Source organism: Harpia harpyja, chromosome 11, assembly GCF_026419915.1.
Source record: "Harpia harpyja isolate bHarHar1 chromosome 11, bHarHar1 primary haplotype, whole genome shotgun sequence".
NCBI lineage: Eukaryota > Metazoa > Chordata > Aves > Accipitriformes > Accipitridae > Harpia > Harpia harpyja.
The window spans coordinates 21,517,246-21,545,232 of NC_068950.1; the positions used below are offsets into that span (position 1 = coordinate 21,517,246).

General features: G+C 38.5%; 1 protein-coding gene across 3 annotated transcripts; it reads left to right on the forward strand.

Annotated features, from left to right (window-relative positions):
• The first annotated feature begins 227 nt into the window (after positions 1-227).
• Positions 228-27,976, forward strand: WDR47 (WD repeat domain 47). 3 transcript variants are annotated; one of them, XM_052801036.1, is made up of 15 exons: positions 228-356; positions 6,492-6,658; positions 8,241-8,324; positions 8,869-8,953; positions 10,552-11,354; positions 14,475-14,601; positions 17,235-17,413; positions 17,519-17,776; positions 18,490-18,565; positions 19,596-19,753; positions 23,097-23,266; positions 24,195-24,365; positions 24,765-24,896; positions 25,665-25,883; positions 26,573-27,976. In XM_052801036.1, the coding sequence occupies exons 2-15, from the start codon at positions 6,501-6,503 to the stop codon at positions 26,713-26,715; spliced, it is 2,763 nt and encodes a 920-aa protein (XP_052656996.1). In that variant the 5' UTR covers positions 228-356; positions 6,492-6,500; the 3' UTR covers positions 26,716-27,976. The 3 variants fall into 3 exon arrangements, with proteins under 3 accessions (XP_052656996.1, XP_052656995.1, XP_052656997.1); XM_052801035.1 differs by lacking the exon at positions 228-356 and having other exon boundaries at positions 14,478-14,601; XM_052801037.1 differs by lacking the exons at positions 228-356; positions 8,869-8,953 and having other exon boundaries at positions 6,519-6,658.
• The last annotated feature ends 11 nt before the right edge of the window (positions 27,977-27,987 follow it).

Sequence of the window (27,987 nt, forward strand, 5' to 3'; positions counted from 1 at the left end):
GGCCCCACCCCAGCGCGGCGGCCGCCGCTGCCACCATCTGTCCCTCCCGCCCCCGCGGCACGGGCGACGCCCAGCCGGGCCCGCCCCGCCCCCTTCCGCTTTCCACTCAGGCCGCGGCGCGGGCACCCCGCCCCGGCGCGGGGAGGGTCCTGGGGCGCCGCGCCGCGCCTCCGGGCAGTCGGCGGTGAGGGCGGGTGGCAGCCGCAGAGCGGTAAAGGAGCGGAGCGGGAGCGGGAGCGGGAGCGAGACCGAGACCCCCGACACCGGGCCCGGGCCCGCCCCGCCGCGAGGCCTGCCGCCATCTTCCTCTCACGCCCCGCTGGTGACGGCGCGGACGGGCCGCCGAGCCCCCTCAGGTGAGTGTCGGCGGGCGGGGGGCCGCGCCGCGGAGGGGCCGGGAGCGGCCCGGTGGGGAGGGGTCGGGGTGGGCTGATGGCGCGGGGCGGCGGGGCAGGGGCTGCGGCCCCTGCGCCCTGGGGTGGGCGCTGCCAGGCGGCCTCGCCGCCGCCTCTGGGGCCGCCTTGGCGAGAGGCCGCCCCACCTCCGCGCCCCGTCGCTGGCGTGCGGGCACGGCCGTGCTGCGCGGGGCCCGCCGCCGCTTCCCCCGCCGACGAGGAGCATCGTCCCGGCTGCCGGCGCGGCGACGGCGCCGGACCGCCGCCGTCCCTTTGTTGTGGCGTCCGCGGGCGGGCCGGGGCAGTCTGGCCGCGGTGGCCGGCGCGGTGCGTGCCCGGGCCCCGGCCCCGGGGCGGGCGAGGCGGCGGGCGCGGGGTGTGCCCGGTCTCCGGTGCCGCTTCAAAGGAGCGTCGGCTTCTTTGCGGCCCTGTCTGCTGCTGGTGCCGAGTTGACACTCCCGAAATGCTAATTCAGGCTCGGCGCTGTGCAATTAAACGGTGCGGTTGTTTTGAACCCTTTTAGCGGCAGAGGTGCGTGTCGTGTGGAACCGCACGTGAAGGGGGGGGGGGGGGGAATCTGGAGCAAGTGAGGTTTTTTTAGTCAAAATGCATTAATTTCTAGTCTCTGTAGCTTATTTGGGGTTTTTATTTTTCTGCATTCGATTTTCACTCTCATATGGAATTATTGCATAACTTAATGTCACCTTTTTGGCATTCATGATGCAGAATGCTTTGGGTAAAGGGCGTGCATGTTCTGACAGAGGTTGATGAATGCAAAGAGCTCTGCCAGTCACCTCTGAAGCATGGCGAGATAAGGATTACTGTGGTGGCTCTAAAGCAACAGCTGATTTAAGCAGGGTAAAAAAAAAAAAGGGATTACTAGAGGGCAAGCCAGCGAAAAAATCAGTGTGAGGAAGAAAAGGCTAGTACGTAAGAGGGCACTTATTTGCTGGGTATTGGAGTAGAAAAAGGTTTCAATCATAGAGTTCAGCTGTGCAAAGTTTGGTGCAGGTTTTCTATGGAGGGCTTAATGTGTTCAATATAGTTCATTCGAAATGAATTGTGCAATCTCTTAGGGTAAAATGGGTGTCAGTGAGTTGCACTAACTGTTGTGGGAATCAATTGTAATAAAAAAAAATTTGGCCTATAGACTTTTTCTGTAAATTCTTTTGATATAGAATAACTGGAAGATGATTGAGGGCACATCAGAAATGGAGCCACTAGGTACTGACCGGGCCCCAAGTCCCCCACGGGGGCTGTGTAGGCGGAAGTCCGGAGTGACCTCTGGGCAGGCCCATGAGTCATATGTAAGTGACTGTGGAATGGATTAAAAGGTGAAATAACTTCATGCAAAACAGCCAGCTTTTAAAATATGTATTACTTCTTCACATTCGTTTTTTCTGTGACATAGCTCACCAAGATGCTGAAGTTATGGATATGCATTGCAGCTGTCATTGAAGTCAGGGAGCCGAGACTTCCAATTAGGCATCGCTTCTCCCTTTAAATGTATCACTGCTCTCTCAGTATGATACTTAAGATTTGAATTATAATATTTCTTTCTTGTGTTAAGCAGTTAGAGATTTTATATTCCTCGCCCAGTTTTGTGAATGCATATTTGTATATTATTGGTGAGTGATCTATTTTAGATGATAAATAACATAGGAATAATGCTTATTTTAGAATTTTACTACTTACTTGTTTTCCAGAATATTACTTACTCGTTTTCCAGAATATTAAACCTTACTTTAATTTTCTATCATGTGAGTGCATATGCATTTTAAATTTCTTCTAAGGGAGGTAACTTAAAGAGAAAGACTATTTAGACACTACTTTTAGACACTTCTAGTTTATAAACATTTTCCTGAAATAGTATACTTATGCATAAATGTGTATATATTTTTTTTTTTAAAGAATTGTTTGATATGCTTATAACACCATGAGAGGATTCTTGCTGTTGGCATGCTCTTAGAACATGAGTAAGAACAGAAGAAGGGTGAAACCTCTGGAAAACTTAGGAGTAGGTAGTCTATGTTCCAAACAGCTTGTTTAAAGGGCATCTTGTCCATTGAAGGTACAGAGAAAAGATGTGCCACATTTGTGGCAAGAAGTTGTATTTTTTTCCTTGAGGTAGATTTATTAGGAGGAGAACAAATTTAAATACAGAACTAGGGGAAGATGGTAAGGGGGAGTGGACAGGAGAAAGAAGGAAGAAGGACAGGTGTGGAAAAGTGTTCTGAAAAGACTGGGTAAGACAAAAAGGTTGTGGCAAAAACCTGGTTGATAGAAGGCACCTGAAATGTTAAGCTCTAATACTCATTTACTTTGATTTATACCTCAAGCTAATGCTGTGCTTTAGTCATTCTTGAGTATTAGTGCTTGAGCTGATCAGATTGTGACGTTATGTGCCATATGTGTTGGCAGAAAGCAATATAGTGGGATGGACCAAAGACACAGCTTGAGCTCTAATCTTGAGTTTCCCTGCTGTTCTTTGCTTTTTAATTGTTATTATTATTTTTATTTATACACATACACACACATATAGCACTGAATGTCAGAAAAACTGATATATTTCACAGGGGGTGATGTGTAAGCCTATGTATATTTATAATTTCATCTTAGTGTTACAATGCTGCTTATTATTTTGACAGCATAATGCTTATAAGAGAAGTCTGAGCTCATCAGCCTAAAAAAAAATCAGTTACATGAAAACCTTCTCCAGTAGGTTTACTGTTCTTTTCTAGCTATTTGTGTTGCTCTGACAGCAAATGCACACTAAATATTTTCATAATATGGTTAATGTATGAGCTTATCAGTGTACTTCAGTTCTTTTTCAGAAGTTCAGTATCCAAACTATGTTTGGATATTATATTATATTATATTTTTCTTAACAAGACCCCGAAGTGCTATTACTAGTCCCATACCAAATATGGAGGGTGCCAATCATCCTTTTTCCTGATTTATATTGGCAATATAAATAAAGTAAATGAGGTTTTACTCCATAACATGGTTTTATGGGCATGGATGATGGTTGGACTCGATGATCTTGAAGGTCTTTTCCAACCTAAATGATTCTATGAAGTTAAGTGTTAGAATTGGCAAAGGCTTTACGTTCAGGACAAACCTGTGCTTTTAAAACTGCAATGGACAATGGAAAACAACTTCTTGCAGATGCTAGATTTCACTTCATGTTGTTGTACTCTTAAGCAAAGTATTGCGTATTATGCTCATTTTTCCATCAATAGAATATATAAATAATTCATTTTAAGACAATCTTGAAGCTATGTAGCGTGGCTTGCTGTTTAGACTTGAGTCCAGTAGATCCAGCTGAAAAGAAAGCTGGGCTTGGTGTTCCTTTCTTCAAAGGGAGTCTTAGTCTGATTTTTTTTCTAGTAGTTTTCTGACAGGGAGTCTCTGTATAGCTTTGCCTAAGTTATACTTTGTCTTTTGGCAAGGAAGTGAATTTAATATATATAAAAACCACAAGTGCCATAAAACATAATAAAAGAGAAATGCAAATGTGTTAGTTGAGGTTGGGAATTAAGATGTTAATACTAAACTGCTGTTTAAATTTGTGTTGATTTTTTTTCCTTCAGTCTGTAAGGGTAGGGTTGAATTTTCTCTGGGACCAAAAATCCATATCCAGTTGCCAAAAGGGGAAGCTGAAACAGTGCTAAAATGTGAGGAGAAAGCATCTTTCTACAAGTTCTGGCTTTGGATTTGTGTGACTATCTGCTTTCTTTCCTGCAGGAAACCTTCCTGTAAGCCAGATTTTAATTTTTTTCCTTTGACTTCACTAGCTGAGAGTGGCCGCATGGTCTCTGGGTGTATCTTTCATGAGACCCATCAAAATACTTGGTGATTGGAGTCTTCTGTGACTAAAATGAGAACTAAACCCAGCCATTTTTAAAAAGAAGTTAGGCCATTTCATCTGGCACAATGAGGTCTTTGCTGTTCCAAAATAAACTACGCTGCTATAATCGAATGCCTAGTCAAGTGCTCTGGCAAAAACTTACTTGGAAAAAAGTTGGCATACAGCTGTGAGGAAGGTGGAAAAGTTGGGGATTTAGATGATGTAGTACAAAACCCCCACTTACTAATGCCTAATTTTTTGTATCCAAGTTCATTAGCATTGCGTTATGATGATCAGTGAAAAGTTTCACTGGAGTATTTGTCTCTTCCCCTCTTCTCCGATAAATTATTAATTTCTTGTTAATGCTTTGAGTGTGTTGTTTGGATTATTCAAACTTATTATATCTGCTCTTTGATTTCTTATTACCAGTTTCTGTGCATCTTTCTTAATACAAGATAGATAACTAGCTTATGGACTCCAGTTTTGCGAGGCCAAGATATCTGGAGGCTGCATCATCTCTTCAGCTTGTCTTGGGAGCTGCATTAGCTGCAGCTGGTTGTCTTTCAACATCGTAGTTGCTAGATTTCCACATAAGTAAATGGTTGTGTGAGGGAATTAAGAAGTATTTTTATTTCCCCTTTTAATTCAGAGGGAGGGTCAGCTGGGGTATCTATAACCTGTTGCTGTGGACATCTTGCTCTGTATGGTCATCTCCCTTCATTCATTTTTCTGATCACTGTTATTCCACTGTCTTTCCTTCTTCCTGGTGGTATTGCCTCCTGCTGACGGTTTATCACTGGTACTGGATTCTTCTCTGTTTTTCAGGGCACTCTCATAATGAATTTAAGTCAGGTTAAGACTTTGCTACTGCCAGCAAGCAAAGCTCTGCCAGTTCCTTGTGTCAGCATTAGTGCCCTTGTGTCTATGGAGTGAGAAAATTTTTAACTTGTGAACTTGTGCCTGGATCAGAGGAGTGGTCTGGCTAACCATACAGCTCCATTGTGGGTGCCATGAAGTGGCTGGGGACCTGTAGCTGAGCGCAGAGGTGAGAAGAGGGACTGCCCCTTTCTGCAGTAACACAGGCTTAAATTTAATTTTTTCTGATGTGAAATGGCACTCTTGTGGCCACTAGCTTTTTTTGAAGAGCTCCTGGTGAAGCAGTGCTACATGCCTTGGCTGTGTTACAGGGTTTCTCCCCACATCCCCAGTTTTCAGCAGATCAACTTGGGAGCTACAGCTGTAAAGTCTTTTTAAGTTTAAAAAAAAAAAAAGTTAAACAGTTTCTACTTTAAGTCAGACTTAAGGAACATGCAAGACTTAGCCAGAAGCAGAATTTATTTTAGGTTTCCAAGAGAAGTACATGCTACAACTCTCACATCCTTGAGGAGCTGTGTTGCAAAGGAGCTTGGACGTTGTATCCATGGGGGCTTTAAACAAGCTGACTGCTGGCAGTCAGGGCCTTGGCTTGTCACTGCCCCAGCTGCGTCTTTCCACTTTTTCTTCCTGCTGGCTAGAGAGCTCATTAGACCGTTGAGCCACTTCAACACATGAGTTGGTGGAAAAGCTAACCCAATGACAAAAGTGAGGAGTGCTAAGGAAGGGCCAGGAACATGCAGCTGGAGACAGGTGAGCGAATGTGACTCTGGCAGTCAGCGGTCAAACTGGCTTAGGCCACCTTGGGTTTGCAACTTGAGATTCTTCATAAAGCATGTAGACAGAAATAGGTGTCCTTATGAAGGAAGAATGAAAACCCATGGCTTAATTGTCATACGCTACCTCAAAAATGGGGTAGAGGGAGATTGCATTTTTAGTGTGCTGTGCTTTTTTTATGTGTTAGAAACATTTAAGCTTATATGTAAGATCTCTCAGATATAGTAACTGGCTCATTTTTATGCTCTTTGAACATCCTTTCAGAAAGGAAAATTATACTGTTACAGACTTGGTAAGCACAATATTTTCACACTGTGGGAGGATTGATTTCTTGGTAGATTTGTTTATCTGGGCCCCTATATATGCATAGGACAGAAATAAAAAAGATGAAGATGTATTTGTTAGGTCTTAATTGTGGTTTCACAATCAACCTCTTAAAATCAATTTCCTAATCTTGTCTATTTAATTTAATTTTTGTAATGCTACAATATTCTGCCCTATAAAACTGTATATTTTTTTTTTTAGTAGCAAACATTTGTTAACTGAGCATAAAATAAAGATATTAATCATAGCTAAAATTCTCTCTTCCCTTTTAGGCTGCCATCATGACGGCTGAAGAAACAGTGAATGTTAAAGAGGCTGAAATAATTAAACTAATACTAGATTTTCTGAACTCAAGGAAACTTCATATCAGTATGCTGGCACTTGAGAAAGAAAGTGGGGTCATTAATGGCTTGTTTTCAGATGACATGCTTTTTCTAAGGTAGGACTTCTTTCTCTGGTGCTGAAATACCACATATATGAAAACATACAGTTGGACTGTGATTCAGTGGGCAGCCCCACGCCACTAAACAGGAGGGCTTATGCCCTCATCTTACTCTGCCTCTTCCTGATCCCAATTCTGTGGTCCAGCCCTGCATTGTGTTCCAGCTCTGAAGTTAATGACATCCTTCTCTAAGCCACTTGAAGTAACTCACTAGGCATCATCAACATCAGTTGAGTTAGATTTTTTTGTTTGCTTGTTCATTCATTTTAACTTGGTTATTTTTCTGGCACACTAATGAATTAAAGTTGGCAGGAGTCTTAACAAATGCCAGTGTCAGTGCAGGGTAAGTCAGGGAAAGCAATATCTGTTGGCATCAGTGATCTGTTATCATGAGCTTACCATGTCACATGGAACTGAATGTGTAGTTTATTGACTTCTAAAATAAATAAAATGTTTTGACAGTATTTTAGTGCTAAGATCTAGGATGAGTGGAGTGGTTTCCAAAGCTTTTTCCCCCAAAATGTTGTCTGTGTTTCAAAATAATACCTAGATTTCTCTTAAATTTAACAATATGAAAGGGGTCTCTGCTGTCATCAAGGCATGAGAGTTGGTGTGATTTAGCATTCAGGATATTGCCTTCAAAATTATTAAAAGGAGTCACTGTAGATGCACACTAGTTTTTTAGCATTGCTGGTTTCTATTTCATGCCAAAGCTACTTAACTTTGTAGAAGCATGAGAAATAATTTATCCAGCTGTTCTTAAAACATTAAAAAAATATACTTTATCACTGAACAAGACTTCTCACCTGGCTTCCCTTTTGATTAAAATTATGGATATTGGAATGAAATGAAAGAAGAATTAGATAAAGATTAAAGTTATTAATCCTATTTGTTTGTTTCATTCTTAGCTTAGTTGGAGCATACCTCTAATGAGAAACTCACCTGTTCCTTGTAGATCTGGGCCTTTTATAGAGTACTGTGTGTGTGATATGAGGGTCTGAAGAAATTGAACTAATCCACCTGTGCAGTCTAGCCTGCTGGTCTTGGAGTTGGAGCTCTTGTGCTGGCATAAGTTCCTGCCAAGCCATAGCTGTTCCCCTTATGTTCTTAACATGGGAGCTGTGTGTTTCCCCAGAACCCACCCCTTACAAAATAGGCCCAGCAGTTTTGATACAATTAAAATTAACTCATTTTTAAGTTTGCTTTCATTCTTCAGGATGTATTCATTGAATCAATATATGTATTTGTACTCTTCAAGTAAGATTTTTTTAAATAAGTATTACAGGTAAAGCAGAAGACACAGGACCATTTTGTCCTTTTTGATGTGCCTTTAAAAGTAATTAATATTTGTCCTTCCTGTATGCAGTTATTTTACAAAATATTGAGAAAGGACTTGGACTTTGCTCTTATTACTAGTCACATCAGTCACTCATCTTGGCATCTGTGCAAAGCATTAACTTTTCAAAGCAGGTTGATCACCTGTGGTGTATTTAAATGACTTGTGTATTTAAATTAGCTGCTTAAAAAGAAGGATGTTCGTGTCTAGTGAAATTAAAGGAGTGACTCTTTTTTTCACTAGGCAATTGATTCTTGATGGTCAGTGGGATGAGGTTCTTCAATTTATTCAGCCTCTTGAATGTATGGAAAAATTCGACAAGAAAAGGTAAAATAGAATGTATGTCAGAGTTCATTTTTTTTGAGTTGTGGAAAATACATAAGTACTGTGTATGAAAGCAGTAGTTCCAAGTTTTTTACCTTAGTTTTGGGATTTTTTCTAACCTGTATACAGTTCCTAAAGTGCGTGCATATGTTTTTTAACTTGAACTATGAAAAATATGTGCACACAATCTGTAATGAGTTTTCATTTGCTGTATGCTTTAGGAATATGGTGCATGTTGTACTATCTTTTTATGGTTGGCTGCTCTGTCATATTTCTGTTCAAGAAATGAGTGTTTGTGACACTTTTTTTTCTTATTAGCCTTCTAATATTTTTCATGCAATATTTCTGAAAGCAATAATTGAAAAAGACATTTCCTGTCAAAAAATAATTTTGTGGTTACCAATTTGTTAAAACTTGAGATCCGAGTTCCTTGTCATTGCAATTTCCTTGCCTAAATCAAAAATTTGCTGTAAAATACCCTGCTTCTCTCTAAAAGAATGTTTAGCTACTGGGTCAAGATGTATAGTATTTCACTTCTCACCTGCAGATTTCGTTACATTATAATGAAGCAGAAGTTCTTGGAAGCCTTATGTGTAAACAATGCGATGTCAGCAGAAGATGAGCCTCAGCATGTAAGAATTGTCTCTGGTTTGGGAATTTTTTTGTTTTCAGGAAGCCTCTTGAGGTACTCTGATTAAAGGCAGAGTGGAAGCTCTCAGCACTGAATACACAAATTTTAGCTATTACCAAATGGTTTCATAAACAAAGGAAAAAATAATTGGTATCTTTTGGAAATGAATGTGGCTCCCAGGTCTCAAATAGAATTGTATGTACAAGGGTTGCTTGAAACTTAGCAGCATAGATCAGTGACCATATGCCATGTTTGTGGTCCTGATCCAGAGATTTACTTTAGGCCATTATGCTAAAGCATGGGGCTCTTTTTTTTCAAAAGCATTGTGAAGCAAGCCTCAATCACAGAAATTTATTGTCATAATTAGGACCAGGTGAAAGATTCTGATTTGACTTGATCTTAAACTTAATTTCTGTTGCTTTTAGAGAGAAAGGACACAGTTGTTTATTTGGAGAGAACAGGCGTGTTCAGAGGACTGATTCAGTTAAATGTGCACAGTAGGAGTTGTGAACTTAGGCTTTCAATATTGAAAGAGACAAACTCACATTGGCAAAGAAGGTGTACAGATTGTGAAATTAGAGTTTTTCATTTATGTTAATAATACAGGAATATCAAATTTCTTACACGAAAATGTTATGAAATCAAAAATGAAGAATGCCAGTAGTTAAGACAATTGATTTTTGTGTTCCAAACTGAATTGATTTTAATTCTCTGTCCTATTACACATACATTGTACTGCAGGGTCTTTTCTTGACAGTGTAGAGAAAACTAAAAGTAAATGTCTTTATAGTTGTAAAGGGAGGATGTACTACTATTCCTCTAATCACTCAACCTGTATACTGTTACTAGATAGCTGTAGAGAAAAAAAAATCAGATTTATGTCTTTTTGTTTTGAATGTTACCAAATATGTTGGCTTGTGGATGAAAGGCTGCTGTATTAAGCAGAGGCTAGGTAACATGGGTAAGTGGGGGGTTTGACTATTTTTTAAATCTTTGAAACTAAAAATGCCAAGTTACATGTATTTAACATGGTTCTTGGCTTTTAGCTATCAACAAGCTTTGTGCTGAAGCCCTCTATTCATTTGGAGTCTTATCTTCTGAGAACTTTTTTAACATTTTTGATTGAAGAACAGAAAATCTTAATATAAAAGCCAACTCAAAGTTGCTAGTCACTGGAAACTAGAGAAATCTACAAGCCTTTTATAAAATATGCCAATAGCTTTTCATAGAAATAAAAAAAAGGGAAAGTAAGTCAGTTGGCTTTGAGAATGGAAGTAATCTTCTGTGCTACAGTAGAATTGAAGCTGTTTAGCTACAGAATTAAAATTTTAAGCCTATCGAACCTGCAGTGACATGAAAAAGTTCCACAGATATGTAGAAAATGGGACTGGGCAGGGGATTTTAGGAAGTCAAAGCGTCCAGGAATTCGGCTCTGTTGCAACTACAACTGACTCTATATTGTGTGCTGTTTTAATTAAAATATAAACAGTAATAAAGGAATGATAGTGGAGAAATTCTGCTACTGCCTGTTCTTCTTCAACTAACTGTTTTATTGTGGAAACATACGTACTACAAACTACTCTGTTAATATTTCTGTAGCTGGAATTTACAATGCGAGAGGCTGTACAGTGCCTACATGCGTTGGAAGAATATTGTCCCTCTAAGGAAGACTATAGTAAACTCTGCTTGCTACTGACGCTGCCTCGCTTGACCAACCATGCAGAATTCAAGGACTGGAATCCCAGCACTGCACGGGTTCACTGCTTTGAAGAAGCCTGTGTCATGGTGGCAGAATTTATTCCTGCGGATAGGAAACTGAGTGAGGCTGGCTTCAAAGCAAGTAACAATCGTTTATTTCAGCTTGTAATGAAGGGATTACTTTATGAATGTTGTGTGGAATTCTGTCAGAGTAAAGCAACAGGAGAAGAAATTACAGAAAGTGAAGTATTGCTGGGCATTGATCTCTTGTGTGGTAATGGGTGTGATGACTTGGACCTTAGCTTATTATCATGGCTGCAGAATCTGCCAGCTACTGTTTTTTCTTGTGCTTTTGAGCAAAAGATGCTTAATATTCATGTTGATAAACTCCTCAAGCCTACAAAAGCTGCGTATGCTGATCTTTTGACACCTCTTATCAGCAAACTTTCTCCTTATCCATCATCCCCAATGAGACGGCCTCAGTCAGCAGATGCTTACATGACCCGCTCCTTAAACCCTGCCTTAGATGGGCTGTCATGTGGTTTAACAAATCATGATAAGCGAGTCACAGACCTTGGGACTAAAACTTCTCCAATGTCGCACTCCTTTGCTAATTTCCACTACCCAGGAGTACAGAATCTCAGCCGAAGTCTCATGCTTGAGAATACTGAGTGTCACAGCATTTTTGAAGAGTCACCTGAGCGGTAAGTGCAACTGTTGCTTTATTTTTACCTTGGCTTATATTGCACTTTATATTACTGGGTTCTTACCTGCATTGTAACTTTGAACATAATTGTGACATTGAAACATAATTTGATTGTTTAAATTCTGTTGTAATAAAAACTATATACAAGGTGTTTTCTTCCTCATGCTTTTATGAGCAAAGTAGATTTTCATATTTAGTCTTGAGCCTTATGGATTCAATCTGGACTTTCTTAAAGTTGAAATCCTAGCGCAGAGCACAAGTATGCTCTAATAGAGTCTAGCTAAGATTTATGTTCAGTATTACTGAATTGTTTCATTCCAGATAAATAAATGCAGACAGTGGAATAACTGTAACTCCATCTGCTTTCCCCATCCCATTATGTCCTCAAGTGTCTGTAGATTTTGGTTGTGTAAATGATTAAGTATATTTTGAAAATTTACATGTAGAAATAGTCCCAACGAAGTCAGTGGAAATGACTGTGTGCTGCCATTGTAGCATTCCTCTATCACTTGAATTGTTACAATAGTAGTTCAGCTTAAATATTGACTTTCCATTTTCCAAACCAAATCTGAATACGGCAGCCAAATGTATTATGTTTTTTATATTGGACTTGGAGATACTTGGGTTATGATAGCGGTGAATGCTATTAATAACCTCTTTTAATGCAACGTAGACTGCAAAACTGACTTCTCTCCTTCCTTAAGAACTAAAGCCTGTATCAAAACTTTGTGCTTTTTACCTTCTGAGAGAAGAGTCCTGGTAATTAGGAGAAATGGTACTTGTCAGTTAATAGCTTATCACCATGTTTTTGCTTGACCTTTATTTTGATCAGCAGTTCTGCCTCTTTGTAAATGTTATATACATGCTTCTCTAGAAAGCAGCTGCCAGCTTTTTTGGGTCTTAGAGAACCAGGTGGGTAACTAGCACTGCACTTGGGTGCACTGGCCATCAGGACACTTTTAGAGCTGTGGTGGTCAATCTTGGCCGCAGTTGGTGACATGATCTATTAGTTTTGCCTTACACCAATATTCTGTACCTTGTGTTAAAATAAAGAACAGCTTTAACTAAACTCGTTAAAAAGGAAACGAACACCATCATACTGGTGTCAGTTCACCAATGATAATGGAAATTTTTACAGTAATGTATGTTTTAATACATTATCTTAATGCTTATCTTTAAAGGAGCTATTTTGTTTGGTTCTAAATGATCCACTTTAAATCTCTGGTTTTACCAGCCTCTTAACAGCTGGAGTTTTTGTGGGTAGTGTAAGTCTTATGGAAGTTTCCCTTGTGTTACATGTTTTAAAAGTGTGCCTCCTGAAGATACTAATGAATTGTGAATCCTCTAATTTTACTGGTCTGTATGCACTAACTTCAACGTTTGTGTGTGTAGCCCAGGGTCTGCTTTTAAAACTGATTATTGAAAGCTTTTGGTTTCCCTTTTCAATATTAGTGTACTAGAATAATTCTGCACAAATAGAGTTACCTTGTGGGCTAAATAAAACAGTAAATTATTGCAGTTCTTTATGCAGGCATTTTGATATGATGTGAAGTTTATCGTCCTTAACATGTTTTTTCATTAATTAAAACATCTCTTGGAGGTTAGAATGAGGTTAAGGGGCGAGGCCCATAGTTTTCAAGAAGGCATTACATTTTTCAGAAGAAAATCCAACTTCAGGTTAAGTGTCCAATTTAAATGGCAATATTTGCAAGGGTGGAACCTGGGAAGCTGAGCTTTATGTAAATCTGGCCCTTGTTTCCTTTTGCACATGACAAACATGGTATTTCTTTTATAAGCTGTATTCAGCAAACAATTACTTGGCTTTTAGTCAGCTAAGTTACTTTTATACAGAGATACCCAGAAAGTTTAAAACAACTTCTTGAAGAGCTTTGCTTCAAGTCACTGAGTAAAGAGGTGTCGTGGTTTAACCCCAGCCAGCAACTAAGCCCCACACAGCCACTTCCTGACCACCCCACACTCCCCGCAGTGGGATGGGGAGGAGAATCGGGGAAAAAAGTAAAACTCGGGGACTGAAATAAGAACAGTTTAACTAAAATTTAAAAAAAGAAATATAATAGCAATAATAATGCTTGTAACGAAAATGAATATAACAGAGAGAGAAGTCAGACCCAAGAAAAGACAAGTGATGCACAATGCAGTTGCTCACCACCTGCTGACCAATGCCCAAGCAGCGATCAGCGTCTCCTGGCCAACTCCCCCCAGTTTATGTACTGAGCATGACATCCTATGGTATGGAATATCCCTTTGGTTAGTTTGGGTCAGCTGTCCTGGCTGTGCTCCCTCCCAGCTTCTTCTGCACCTGCTTGCTGGCAGAGCATGGGAAACTGAAAAATCCTTAACTTGGGATAAGAACTACTTAGCAACAACTAAAACATCAGTGTGTTATCAATGTTGCTCTCGCACTAGATCTACAACACACTGTACCAGTTACTAGGAAGAAAATTAACTCTTATCTCAGCTGAAACCAGGACAGGAGGACTTTAAGTTGACAAAACTGAAGATGGGAATCCAAGGCTTTTAATGTGTTCTGCACACTTACTGATTGCTAAAGCATTCTGGCAAGAATTCCATGCAGAAATACTTACATAATACAAGAATAGCAAAACTGATGTAAATGTTTTCCTAGGTAACACTTTCAGGAATGTTCAAGCTGATGGATGTTAAACATAGTTTAAACTAATAGCTTACAGAAGACATTAGTCACGTAGAACATCTGATACATTCCATGCACATAATTGCTTTGAAGATAGGAGATTTTGAGTAACTTGTTAGCTAAAGGGTGTATAATTCAAGTGTAAGGGTAGAAAACATGAAATTTGGATATCCTGTGGTGGTAAGGCTTTTTGGAAAATGTGGGAACAAAGCACATTGACTGCCTGTGCTTCTTATTTGTTAGGGATTTTATTTTGTTTAAGGTAACCCAGTGCAAGTGGCACTTTTTTCCTAAGCAGTATCTTCAGTTTAATGTGACTTAAGTAGTTTGCACCTTGTGTTATCAGATTTTATTCTAGAATGTTATCTTTCTCTACTTACCAGGGGATTTTCTACTCTTATTTTTTCTTAATTAAGCTTCTCTTCCTTTCCATGTTGCTGCAAGAAGTGATACTCCTGTGGAGCCACAGCATCCCATCAGCAGTGAGACTTTGTGCCAGAGTTCAGTCCCAGAAAATGAATCACTTAATGGAGCACAGAGTCAGGGATCAGCCAAACAAGAGAAAAATGAGGTAGTGATTGTTTAAAAATGAGGCCCTTTGAGCTGTGTTCTCATCGCTTCATAATGATTTGCCTTTGTGTTGAGAACTTCATGCATGACAATGGGTTGCTCTGAATCTTGTTTTTACGATAGTGAAAATACCATATTGCATCTAGTGTGAGAAACTACTCTCTTTTCCATTGTATAAAGTTCTGCTGTCATTTGAGTCTGTAATGTAGCCGATGAGTGTGCCTTCTCACATCAGCAGTGTTGCTAAACTGTTGTGTATATCTTAATAAATAAAAAAATGCTTTGCAGTACTCAAAGTCAGTAAAGTTAGATTAAATAATGCTTAAGAATCTTCTCAGTGTTTTAGCGAGGAATCTGGCACATAGCCTGCGATTGTTGATGTTAACACCAAGTTTCATAGGTCATCTTATATCACTTTCTGTCTAGAACATAAAGAAATTAAAATTGGATAATTCCCTAGTAAATGTATCTTTGCTATTCAGAATCCAACAGCATAACCTTTTTATGGATTTATCTTTGAAGACTTGTGCCTTGACTATCCTTTTTTTTCCTTTTTTCTCCTTAACAGCACTATAGAGAAAGTGAAATAATAGTTCAGTAGGCAACAATGAAAACAGTTACCTATTCTAATCTTTTTCCACAGTTTTAAGTATCTGTCTCTTAATTCAGTAATGATGAATAACATTGAGTATCCAGACTGTTTTGTTTGCAGACTACAGTTTGATTTTCTTACGCAAACTTTGTCTTGGCTTATGACATCTATATGATACTGCAAACCAGTCTAGTCTTGACAGGGCTATAATCTTGTAGACTCTGGATATCTGAGTGAGGCAATGGGGCCTATTGGAGGATTAACAAAGTCCTCCAAAGTTGAGGACTTCACTCCCCTCAAGGACTTTGCTGAGTAACTTCTCTGCTGCAACAGTGTTTTGTATGCACATTGGGAATAAGGGGAGGGAGGAAAGAGCTTAGCTAGACATGTGACAGAGCAAGCTTCAAAAGGCAAAAAAATGGATGCAGAATTTGTAGGAGAGAATGAAGACAGGAGATGCTGTGCTGTAGGTGAAGGTGTTGGCCAGACTATTATACAACAAGTAGAAAAGAATGTGGTACCCAGTCCAATTTCACCTGTTTTGTTTTCCAAATCATAGTGTATACCTGTGCAAGTAAGAAATTAAGTTTATTTTCATAGCTTTATTTTTGCATTTTTCCTGGAGGAATTGAGTTAGGAGCCAGAGTTTATAGAATAGAGCATCTGGGCAACATATTTTAGGTTTAGGTGTTAGTTCGGGTAATAGTGACAAAGAATCCAAAGGCTTAAAGGATTGAATCCGGTTGCAATAAACAAGTAGCAGTCATAGAAAGAAGTATAGACAAGAATATACCTGTTGCTTAGAAGGATTATAACCCAGTGACTGAGGTTCATGTATTTGAAATACAGAGAATGAATGCGTTCTAGACTTCTGAGGATAACTTCAGAGTTTCTAAATTGCAAGTATTCATCTCAGGAAGCCTAAGGTGGTAAACTTTTTACAAATACAATAGTACCAGGAAATCCATTATAAACCAAAAAATTACTGTCGGAGAACACAAAACCATAATGCAAGTATTTTTATTTAGAAGAAATGTAAAGGCTCATAGTTGCAAAGAAAGATCCTCTGCATGAATTGTCTGAACTAGTGCAAAGTTATCAGGATGTCCTTATACAGCTTAGAATCACTAGATGACAAAGGTGTCACTTTTGGAAAAAAAAAAAAAAAAACCAAAACCACCAGCATTCTTTTCTTTTACTACATTTTTTCCTACTAGTTGGTAAATAGGCAGTTAAGATTTTTTTCTTTAGAAAATGAATGGCACTTCAGTGTTGATATTTTGGCCTTGGACTAAAGTGCTTTTGGTTTTTTGTAGGGTATTGTTGTTTGTTCATTTTTAACTTGTTCATCAACTATTTTATGATGGTAGCATTTGGAACTAGTGGCACAGAGAAAGTGAGGATTGGGGAATGTAGAAGGCAGTAAGTCCTGGGGAGCTAGCAGTGTGGGAAGCTAAAGATAGTACATAAAAGGGAAGAGACTATGAGAAAGGAAGCTCAAGTATTTGTGTTTGGTCCAGAAAGTAAGGAATTTTTAAAGTTAGAACAAGGCACCAATTTCCAAAGTAAGATGTAACACTTGGATAGACCACTTTAAGGTTGCCTACTGGGAGAGGTAAATTGGCTCTGCAGACTGACAGTAGGGAGGTGTCAACATGGCAGAAAATACTAAATTTGTAGTTAAATATGACTTAGAACTTGGAATGTAGCTTACATTGTTTTGGGATTTTTATTTGCAATTTCCAATCACCTCTTTGTTTTGATCTTAAGTAATACTTTGGAAGTTTTGTAGGAAAGAGGAGTCTCCTCCTGAAATATGGCAGAACTATTTCAACAGTGTATAGCACAGGCTGGCAGTGGTTTCCTTTTTTAATATATAAATTGTATCTGGTTTTAAGGAAGAATTAAAGCATTCCTCCTCAGAGGAGAGCCTGCTGGTCTTTTGATGCCTATATTGAAATAACAAACCAGAAAGTGAATATGTAGGTTAAATACTGCAATTAACTATTTAACTTTCATCAGTAATTCTCATTTCTTTTTAGCTTCGTGATTCAACAGAGCAGTTTCAGGAATATTACAGACAAAGACTACGTTACCAGCAGCACTTGGAACAGAAAGAGCAACAACGACAGTTGTACCAGCAAATGTTGTTGGAAGGAGGTGTGAATCAAGAAGATGGAGCTGACCAGCAACAGAATCTTACTGAACAGTTTCTTAACAGGTTGGGGGGTTTTGCTGATTCTCCCTCCACCCACTCCTGTCCTTCCTCAAGTTCTCATAATAACCTGGTTTGGTGATCTTTTATTTTCTTGTCATTTGTTGTTAGATCTATCCAGAAACTAGGAGAATTAAATATAGGTATGGACAGTCTTGGAAATGATGTACAAACACTTAGCCAGCAATGTAATGGGAGCAAAGGGAATGCATCTACCAATCCAGCAAGTAACTTTACATCACCACCTTCAGATGCTAGCCAGAGGATAACAACTGATAGCCAAAATGTTAATACAAGCACTCCTCGAAAGCGTGGATCAGCTAATCAGATACCCTTTCCTGAAGAGTCACCTGTACAGGGGAATCAAATGTAAGTTATTTGAGGCTGTTCAGGACTGGAAATATCCTTCTGTTAGCACTGTGGGAGTAGCTGTTTGTATTTATTTTTAGTTATCAAATGAATTTGTCATTGAATAGGGGTATTTAGCTCATGATCAGTGTTTTCTATATATTTTATAGGGATTATAAAATTTTTTTTGACAGCACACTTGGTTATTTGTTGTGGTTTACGTTTTATGTTTATTTTTAATTTCAGACTTTTTATTCCATGTTACATGTATAGTTTTTGTTTATTTTGTGTTCTACCAAGTTTCTGAAAGCTTTTTTATGAAATACAAACTAGATGGAGAGAGAGGCAGGGCAGAGTGGGAACTAGATTTCTTCCATTATCTAAAGGTAGTGCTGACCTGAAAGCAACAACCATTTTTCCACATTATTTGTGTATATATGTGTATACATATGTATGTTATGGAATGAAAACAAATATTTTTAACTTGCATTCACTTGTTCAATGCCTGCAGTTGCAGAACCAGCAACCCCATGTAAAAATAATAGTTTAATGATAAAAGAATCAGACATGCATAATGCTTGTCCACACAAATTAGTCAGTTCTGGGAATGACTGAAACTGTAACTTTAGTCCAGAAAATACTTAGAAACAAATATGTCCCTGATCTTGGTTTTTTTATTTGTTATTTTTATTCTGTCTTGTTGTGAATTTAAACTCTTCACCAAATCAAAACAGTGTATCAGAACATGCTGTCTCTCAGCCACAGTTGGAAGACTCTTCAGGGAATTTAAGTAGGACAAGAGGCGATGAGGTGAGTTTTCTTACTGTCCTTCACAATTTGTGTTTTCACAAGATTCGCTGTTTAATCCTGAGTATGTGACATCCTGTCATTGTTAATAGATATTTAGAATGAACTTTGGTTGATGCAGTACCTACAGAATAGAATCACAGAACTACTGAGATTGGAAGGGACATCTGGAGAGTGAGTCCAAACCCACTGCTCAAAGAAGGGTCAACAAGAGTGGGTTGGTTAGGGCTGGGTCCAGTTGGGGTTTGAGTACTTTCAAGGATGGATACACGCACATGCCTTTCAGATCTCAAAGCCATTCAGATCTCAAGACCAAACAGTCCCAGCTCTCTTCTCTTTGTACAACAGAGGTTCCGATGGGATGTCTTTGACAGCCATTGTTTTGTGTTTTTTCAGGCTGAAACTTTGATTGTTGAACTCCAGTCAGTATGGCCTGACTTTAGGGAAATGACTTTGCAAGAAGTACATGCCGAAGTTTCTGCATCAGATAAATAAAAAATAAAATATTAGGAAGGTGGTGATGAAGTTGTCAGGAGGATGGTGTAATAAAGCTTAGCATAATTTAATGATAACTTTGTGTTATCTACAGGGTGAAAAGCTGATTCTTATGTTTACTATTACATTTGTTTAATAAACTGTGTTTATGACTTGGACTGTTTTCAGTAAAAAAGCAGCTTTGTTCCCCTTGCAAGTTTCACACACATCAAATGTGTTTACACAGAAATAAACTGTAATATCATGCTTCTAAGATGGGCTGTTTAGAAGAAAAGCTGTTGGAAGCTTGGCGGGAGAATGAGAAATGTTAATCTAATGTTAGCTGTAAAAGTGAGTTGAGAAGAACTTTTTGAAGTATGCTATTCCTTGACCTGGAGTAGACATTGTTTTACAATGTAATTTGAATAGTTTAGCCTGGTGCTGCTACTTATTAATACTTTAGTACAGTAGTTTTACACTATTTTGTAAAACAGTCACATCCACTTCTAAATGTCCAGTTTTATGCTGAACTTAATTTGACTGTTATCCTTCTACACAGGATGACAAATCAAAAAAGCAGTTCATTTGTATTAATACTCTAGAAGACACACAAGCTGTCAGAGCTGTAGCGTTTCATCCCAGTGGGAGTTTATATGCTGTTGGCTCCAACTCTAAAACTTTGAGAGTTTGTGCCTATCCAGAAGTAATTGACCCAAGGTAAGAAGGCTTGTATAATCATGTCTTTTTCTATATCATAGCACTTCCTCCTCCTGTACCTCCTGATACCTGTACATTTCATACCTTTATTTTGTTGTCATAAATAGTGCAATGCTCTCCTTAGAAACCTGAACTGCTGAACAAAAATAAGGTCTCCTGAAGAATGTGTGTATTTGTGAGCTACTTTTTTGCTCTCTTCCTTTACTGGCAAGATGCATTGCCACAATACCACACCTTTCCTTACAAAAGTGTTATTTTTGTCTGAGCAGGCAGGCTTTTCTGTGTTTACTGTGATGGCTTCTGGTTTTGATATTCCAGCTGTAAAAGTGGGAGAAAGCATGTGTCAGTCCCCAGGCCAGCACAAGTTGGACATCATGAGATGCGGGTTCTGGCAGGAGGACAGACTTAACAGTAGAGAAAGCAGTATCTTCTTCAACTTTTACAGCAAAATTTGCCAGAGCATGTCTATTGGCCTGTTGTTACTATAAGAATTGTTTTCCTGATACTTCGGTTCCTTGACAGGAAAAGCGCTATTTGTAGTTTACTGCGCACCTCGTCTTTTCTGTTTTCTTTTCACCCATTTTTTTTGATACAAGGGGGAAAAATATTTTTTCACCTGGAAATAAATATTGCCATGTCAATAACAATCTCCTTGCCTCTGCTCCACTCATGTTATTTTCTTGGAGTAAGGGGAAGTGCAGGCATCTAAAACTTCATAATTTCAGAAGGAGTTGTAAGTATGCGCAGTGACTTTATCTGGGACACCTACCCAGTTTAGGACTCATGTTCAGGTTTCCAAAGGGTTCAAAAAGTAATCTGATTTTTTTTTTTTCCCCTCCTTAAATATCATCAGTAAGGTAGCCTTTGAAGTTTAATTCCAAAATATTTATTGGCAATACATGAAACAAAAAAAAAAGTTGATTTCTCTGATACCCAATGCAAGCTGACTTGCTGGGCTTGAAGCCCAGACAACCTCCTCTTGACTGGTAAACGGTGCAAAACGTTTTCAGTGGAATGGACATGTCTTTATTGACAAACTGTGATCTGCTCTCACACAGCTTGTTATTCTAACCGTTGGGAAAGGCTAGAGTGACTCTGTAGACTTAGTCTCTAGTTACAGTGCACGATCTGATGTGACAAGTGACATTGTGCATCTAGATATAAAAGGAATACTGAGATTTCCTTAATTCTGAACTTGTACTTTTTCCTCTTATGTTTTTTTTTCACTATGCTTACAGTCTGCCGAAAACATTTCATCATGGGATTTACAAGTCAGCAGAGAGATACATTATCTTAAAGATATTCTAATCTTTGTAACAACCTGAGTCTAGACATTCAAAATTTTTCGTGCTTTTTCAAAAAGTTGTAATGGCGTAGAATATCTGGTAAATAGCAGTTGTTTAATTGTACATCAAAGTTTTCCTGAGACTTTTTTAAAATTGTCCTTCAAACTGATGTATGATTCAGGACAGGTTGGTTTTGGTGGTGTGGTTTTGTTTGTTTTTTTTTTTTTTCCTTTCTCTAAAGGTATAATAGTAGTGTGCTTTTTTCACACGTTTGAGATTAAACACTGATAGATACACATTACAATTCTGCAGATGTTGCTCAAATAATCACAGTGCTTCCGTGCAGTTGACTGGAAGCATGTGGCCTCTGTGCTGGGCAGGTGCTCCCATGTCCTGACAAAGTCAGTGATTCTCAGCTGCTGCCTCCACCTCTTAACAAATGTTGTGAATCCAAACTCTGAGTGCAATATAAGGTATTAGGCCATTTAGGAAGCTCTGTAGTGTGTGTTGAATGGTGATCCTGATTTAGGCTAATCTGTCATGGATTTCCTCTCTGGCAACAAAATAAAATCAGCTTCCACGTAGACTTATTATAGTGTTCTTTACTAAAGCCATGTTTATCTCAAAAGTTTTTAAACAGACTTAGATTACTGTCTTCTGGGGTTTTTTTCTCTGCCTCTTTTGTTCAAGTATTTATAGTATGGTTTCTGAATTTTTCAATAGCTATTTAATTTGTTGAATTTCTGTTGTTGATGTTACTGGAGTGAATGTTGGTGGAGTTGGATACAGTGTTATTTTATCTTAAGCACTTGACTACTTCCTGCTATGGGAACAGAGAAAAAACATAGGAAGTTAATCAATTGAAGTAAAGGAAATCTGTGTCAGTGGGACTGTTCCTTTTATTTCAGCCATGTGTAAAGCTGATCTGGTTTCAGAACTAAGAATGTATCATGCAGATTCCTGCATTAACATGTAACAGTGAGTGTGTCTTTCTTGCAGACTGCTGTATTAGATTTTCTAGTACATGAGTAAAGCTTTGAGAGTCAACTTTATTCAACAAATAATATCCAATACACAGCTCATAATGATGAACGTGTATGAGTTTTTTTTCTTTTGTTGTATGTTTTTTTGTTAATTATTTTTATTTAATGGCCAAAGAGGAGACCGTACTTGACCTCGGGCAGCATTTTGCTGTGTCTTCCCAAGGTTAACACAGAAGCTTTTTTCTTGATCCTTCAACCACTTTAAGTGCTTGATGAGTCCCACTCATTCTGACAGCAAGGATGGCATAGACAACGACTTTTTGGATAAAACAGCAGGCCTCAGTTTTTATTGTTACAGTACTGCTAGGCACAAGGACAGCCCCAAACACAAGTGTGCGGAGCCCGGTCATATAATTATGTTGTCATACCAAACACAATCCCCAGTTAAGGATTATGTCTGGTGGGTGGGAAAGTGGAAGAGAAACACACCTTTCTGGACGCATACATGGAGGTTACACAGGCCTCTGCTTTCTTCTTTTAGGAATCTGGATTTTCCAATCTGCAGCCTGATTAGTTTAGTCCCAGACCCAGCCTTAAGCCATGCCAGCTGCATTGGGTCCTACCATACATAGATACTGTGTGCCTTATGAGCTTTCTTGGCCTACTGTTGCTTAATTGAACTCCAGCATGTGCAAAAGTGGCCACAGGATCAAAATGAAGTATGAAGGATGTAGAGAAAAATCTCACCAATGTAGGACTCTGGGGATAAGGTTTCATTGTACATAGCTAGTAATTACTATATTTTATCTGTGTCAACCCTTTATAAATGAAGGGACTGTGTAAGTTCTTTTTGCATGTCCAATCACAAATAGGAAGATGAGGAAAAACTGAGAGAATGGGATGGAGAAGATCCTTTTGTTTTGTCTTAGATTACATGTATATGTTTCAATGCAGTCATATGTATTTCATGTTACCTAAAATAATAGAAAAAACAGTATTTTCATTTTAGAATAAATTATTTTCCTTACAAATAAAAGGAAATTAGATATTTTTCTTTTTTTTTTTTTTCCCCAGTGCTTACAATGCTCCTAAACAACCTGTAGTTCGCTTCAAAAGGAACAAGCATCATAAAGGATCAATCTACTGTGTAGCCTGGAGTCCCTGTGGACAGCTCTTAGCTACTGGTTCTAATGATAAATATGTGAAAGTACTGCCTTTTAATGCAGAAACTTGTAATGCAACAGGTAGTGTGTCTGTGTGTATTTAGTTTAAAGAATTCATTTTCAATTATTTGTCTAATATTTGGCAAAACCATTCACGTTACATTGATAAAGTAGTTAATAGGTTTTGGTATTTTTATTCTAATACTTTAACTTAGTCTCTTTTCCCTTTTACCCTCACTGTAGTCTGTCTAACAGAGAGACACTGAGGGGTTGGGGATTATCTTTTGGGTTCTGTTTGTTTTGGGGTTTTTGTTTGTTTGTATTTAGGTTTTGTTTTGCAAGACTCTGTGATATTGTGCTGTCTTCTGGTAGATTTCCCCTCTGCCCCAGGTATGGTAAAACAACCAGATGTTCCTACCCAACTCTAGTTCTTGATTGTCAGTAGGAATTTATTTCCAGTTCCCCTTTTTCTTGCCTAGTTCTGTCATCTTCTCCCCTATCTTAGAAGTCTACGGCTTTGCTCCCAGCAAATATTATTTTCCATGCCCAGCCCTCCTAATCAATACACTGAATGTAGCTTTTATCTTTTCTGTTTTGAACTTAAGCTACCTTGTCCTGTGTGGTTCAGTGTTCTCAATGAACCTTCCCTCCTGGCAGAGAAAGCCTCTTCAGTTTACCATAGTTTACAAAAAGAAATAAGTGTACTCTGTAAAACTTGGCTGGAATTGGCTGTGGAGATGGTCTCTATACATTCTGCAAACCTTTAGGAACTGCAGGAAGCTCAAGGAACACTCAAAAATAAGATTCTTAGAGATTTTATTTGAATTCTAGTAACTGAAATAGTATGTTCTATGGAAAGTGCACAACAATGTTTATACTTGGTAGTGTACCCACCCTTGCCTAAAATATTCTGCATTATCACTGTAGCTGCTTTAAAGATTGCAGCACTAACAGTAATAAACAAAGCATGCCTCGTTTTGTTCCTTGATTTTTTTTTTAATTACTTTAGGACCAGATTTGGAGTTCAGCATGCATGATGGGACAATCAGAGACCTTGCTTTTATGGAAGGCCCAGAAAGCGGTGGTGCTATTTTAATAAGTGCTGGAGCAGGGGACTGTAATATTTATACAACAGATTGTCAGCGAGGACAAGGCCTGCATGCTCTAAGTGGTCACACTGGTATGTATGTTGTTGCTTCTCTCGTGCACTTTTTAAGTCTGTATTATATTCTAATAAAGTTGTTGGGTTGTTTTTTTTTTAAAGTCTTTGTTTTTTTCTTTCTAGCAAGCCTTTTTTTTTTTTTTCCTCTCCAGATTGCTGTTTGAGGTATTTTGGGGGGAGGTGGGGAGTGTTTTTTTTTAATACGTTGGCTCTTCATTTAATGGAGAGAGTGCATGCTTCATTCCCAAGAAGAGGCAAAGCTGGGTATTGCCATACACTGTTGGCATTTTAGATCATGCAACGTGCAGGTTTTCCATAGGATTGTTAAATCTGAGTGCAAAAATATAATCAGAATTGTAATATTTCATTATTTGATTAATGATGTTTAATCAAATAAAGAAGTCGTCTTGTTCACAGGTCATATTTTAGCACTTTATACATGGAGTGGCTGGATGATTGCATCTGGATCCCAAGACAAGACTGTAAGATTCTGGGATCTGAGAGTGCCAAGCTGTGTTCGTGTTGTAGGAACAACATTTCATGGAACAGGTAAGACTTGCTATTGTGCTTCTAATCATTCTTGCATAAAAATATATTTTAAAGATGTCTAAGTAGTATAGAGTGAATGCAGGGGGGTTTTGCATCACAGAATGGAGGCTTGGCTTTAGAAGAAAGCTGTGAAGGATGTCTTTACCTGTGTGTTTTGTTTGGGTTTTTTTTTTTTTAAAGTAACATTTCCTTTCAGAAGTTGGCTAGTTTTTTGCCTTGTGACTTTCAAACAGACACTTCCAAGTACATTAAAATAAACAGGATGAAAGATAACTGTTTCAGAATCAAAGAAAAGGGTGGGAAGGAGCATCCATTTTTGCAAGTTGTCAACATACTCTATAGAAATCTGCAAAAGGATTCTTAAGAACCACTTAGGTTCAGATTTGTTTCTTGAAACCTTTTGGGGGGTGCAATAAATTAGAACTGAGAGGGAGGAACTCCTTGCATTATTCTGCATTATTTCATAAAGAGTGACTTTCTTTCCTGTGATGAAAAAGATACTTTTTCTCATGCAGCTTTAATAGTGGCTTTGCTGCCATTCCAGTGTGACCTATGCTTCAGAGTTTTAAGTGCTAGAACATAAAAAAATTTCTCAGTTTAAGATAACAGTAGCTAGGTTCGTTTACCTTAAATCTAAGGCCAACATTCAGTATTCTTATACAATGTATATTCTTGGGGTTTTTGTGGTTTTTTTTTTTATAAAGTTGGCTATTTGCACAAACGTATGTAAGTATTATGTGTGTTTGCCGGGTTTTTTTTCTCCTGTAGGAAGTGCTGTAGCCTCAGTAGCTGTTGATCCCAGTGGTCGTCTCCTGGCTACAGGACAAGAGGACTCTAGCTGTATGTTGTACGATATTCGAGGAGGACGAATGGTGCAGAGCTATCATCCTCATTCCAGCGATGTTCGTTCTGTTCGCTTCTCTCCAGGGGCACACTACTTGCTCACAGGATCATATGATATGAAAATAAAGGTGACAGACTTGCAAGGTAACATACTGCAAAGGATACTAGGTTAATTTTCAGTTTGGTGCTTTTAATGTTGAAAGATGTCAGAGAGCTTGGTTCGAAGATCAGGTTTTAGTTGGAGAGAGGGAAAAAATAGTAGAGCTTTGAAGGGTTGGAAATGTATATAAATGTGATTGTGTCTGTTCACAATTGGCTAGTGTTGCTAGGAATGTAGGCTCTGAACTAAATCTTGTTTTGGGGGAGGGTCTGATTACGATAAAAGAACTAATTAACACTTGCCTGATGAGATGGCCATTGCTTTCAGGCAGCATTCGTAAAATTGACCCTTTAAAAAAAAAAAGAAAAAAGTACAATAATAATAATTATAATGCTTATTTTTATTGGGGAGGGTTAGGAAGAGAGAAGATACCAGGTATATTTGATTGACTTGATTTTCTTGGACCATTAAATCTTAATCACATAGTGTAAAAACTGTGAATACCTGTATTTTAAAGTTGTACTGTCCACTAATGCCTAAAAACCAAAACATGGGGCCTTGTGTTATGCTCTGTGTGTGTGTGTGAGAGAGAGGGGTCAAGTATGCTTCATAAGGTGAAATAACACATGTAAGCTTCACTAACAAACACACAAAAAAAACCCCACACCCCCAAAAAACAGAGCTGGGATACAAATTCATGAAATGACTAATGATTTCCGTTCCTCTGCCATAGGGGACCTCACGAAGCAGCTTCCTCTTATGGTGGTGGGAGAGCACAAGGACAAAGTTATTCAGTGCAGATGGCATACGCAAGATCTTTCCTTCTTGTCATCTTCTGCAGACAGAACTGTAACCCTTTGGACTTACAATGGCTAGAGTGCAAACAAAGGCAACCTATGCAGCTAAAGCACAGAGACCTGAGACTACAGAACTGTAAAAACAAAGTAATAATAACTAGGCATGGAGAGAATAGCAGTTGAGCAGGAGAGTGTCTTATCCAAGAGGAGGGGCACCTGTCACAGATTTTTCTGGTTTCTAGGAGGTCTTGGTGTTTTTAGTATATTCTTTTGCAGTGCTTTCAGTCTTCCACGTGAACTCATGCTGCTGTGACCTATTGTAGTCTTGTTGCCAAAGTCTATGAGGAGAACTCTTAAGTTGTCGATGTGCACTCAAAGTAACACGAATGATGTGTTTACAGTTTGGTATTAATTGCATTCCTTGGTCTTTGCCTCAATGAGAATTTTATATAGCAACTTAAGTTGAACAACACATTAATCCAGTCTGTATGTAACTAGTTCCACACACATGTAAAAGATAAATTACTTCCACTGTTTTTTCAGACCTATTATATTCATCACTTCTCAACAAGAGGGCAAACTTTATAACATCTCCACAATTTCAACTTTTTTAGTAATAAATTCTGAACTTTAAAGGTGACTAGGCAGTAAGTGCATCTTGATTATTATGGTCCATTATATAGTGTGGGTTTTTTTTCTTTTTCATCTAAACTGGGGAAGATGTTGCTGTTTTTACATGACATTGTTTTGAACAAGCTAACGTGGGGGGGGGGTAAAATATTGGGGGTTTGGTTGTTTGGTCTTTTTTCTGTAAAAACATAGTATTTTATGTTCTTGAATGCAACAGAATACCTCTGTGTAAAATGTACTGTAGAAGAGAGTGGATTGGCAGCAGTTGTCACAGTAAGCTTAATGGCTATCAGTTTTTCAAGTAAAAAGGATACCATTAATGCTATAATAGAAACCAGCATGGCTTAAAATGCTATGTCTGCATGATAATTTAAGAATTGTTTAAATTCCCAGTTCAGAAGCTTATCTGAATTTTATTTCTTGCACTGTTTATGTATGGGAAATTGCAGTTTTATTTCTACAAAACTTTAGATTCTAATGTTTATGTATTGTTATATTTTCATATTGTACAGTTCCTTTTACTTTTTAAAATATAAACCTTAAACAGTAGGTTATTTATTTATTTGAACTGCAGTTAAGTTTTGGATTCTTTTGGTTACTAAATTATATGTGCACTGTAGCAAGCATTTTTAACTATTGTCTAAAAGTGGAAAGGTAACTATAGAAGTGTATCTGTGCTATAATCTCAATAAAGACCTCCAACACCTGCAGCTGGCTCATC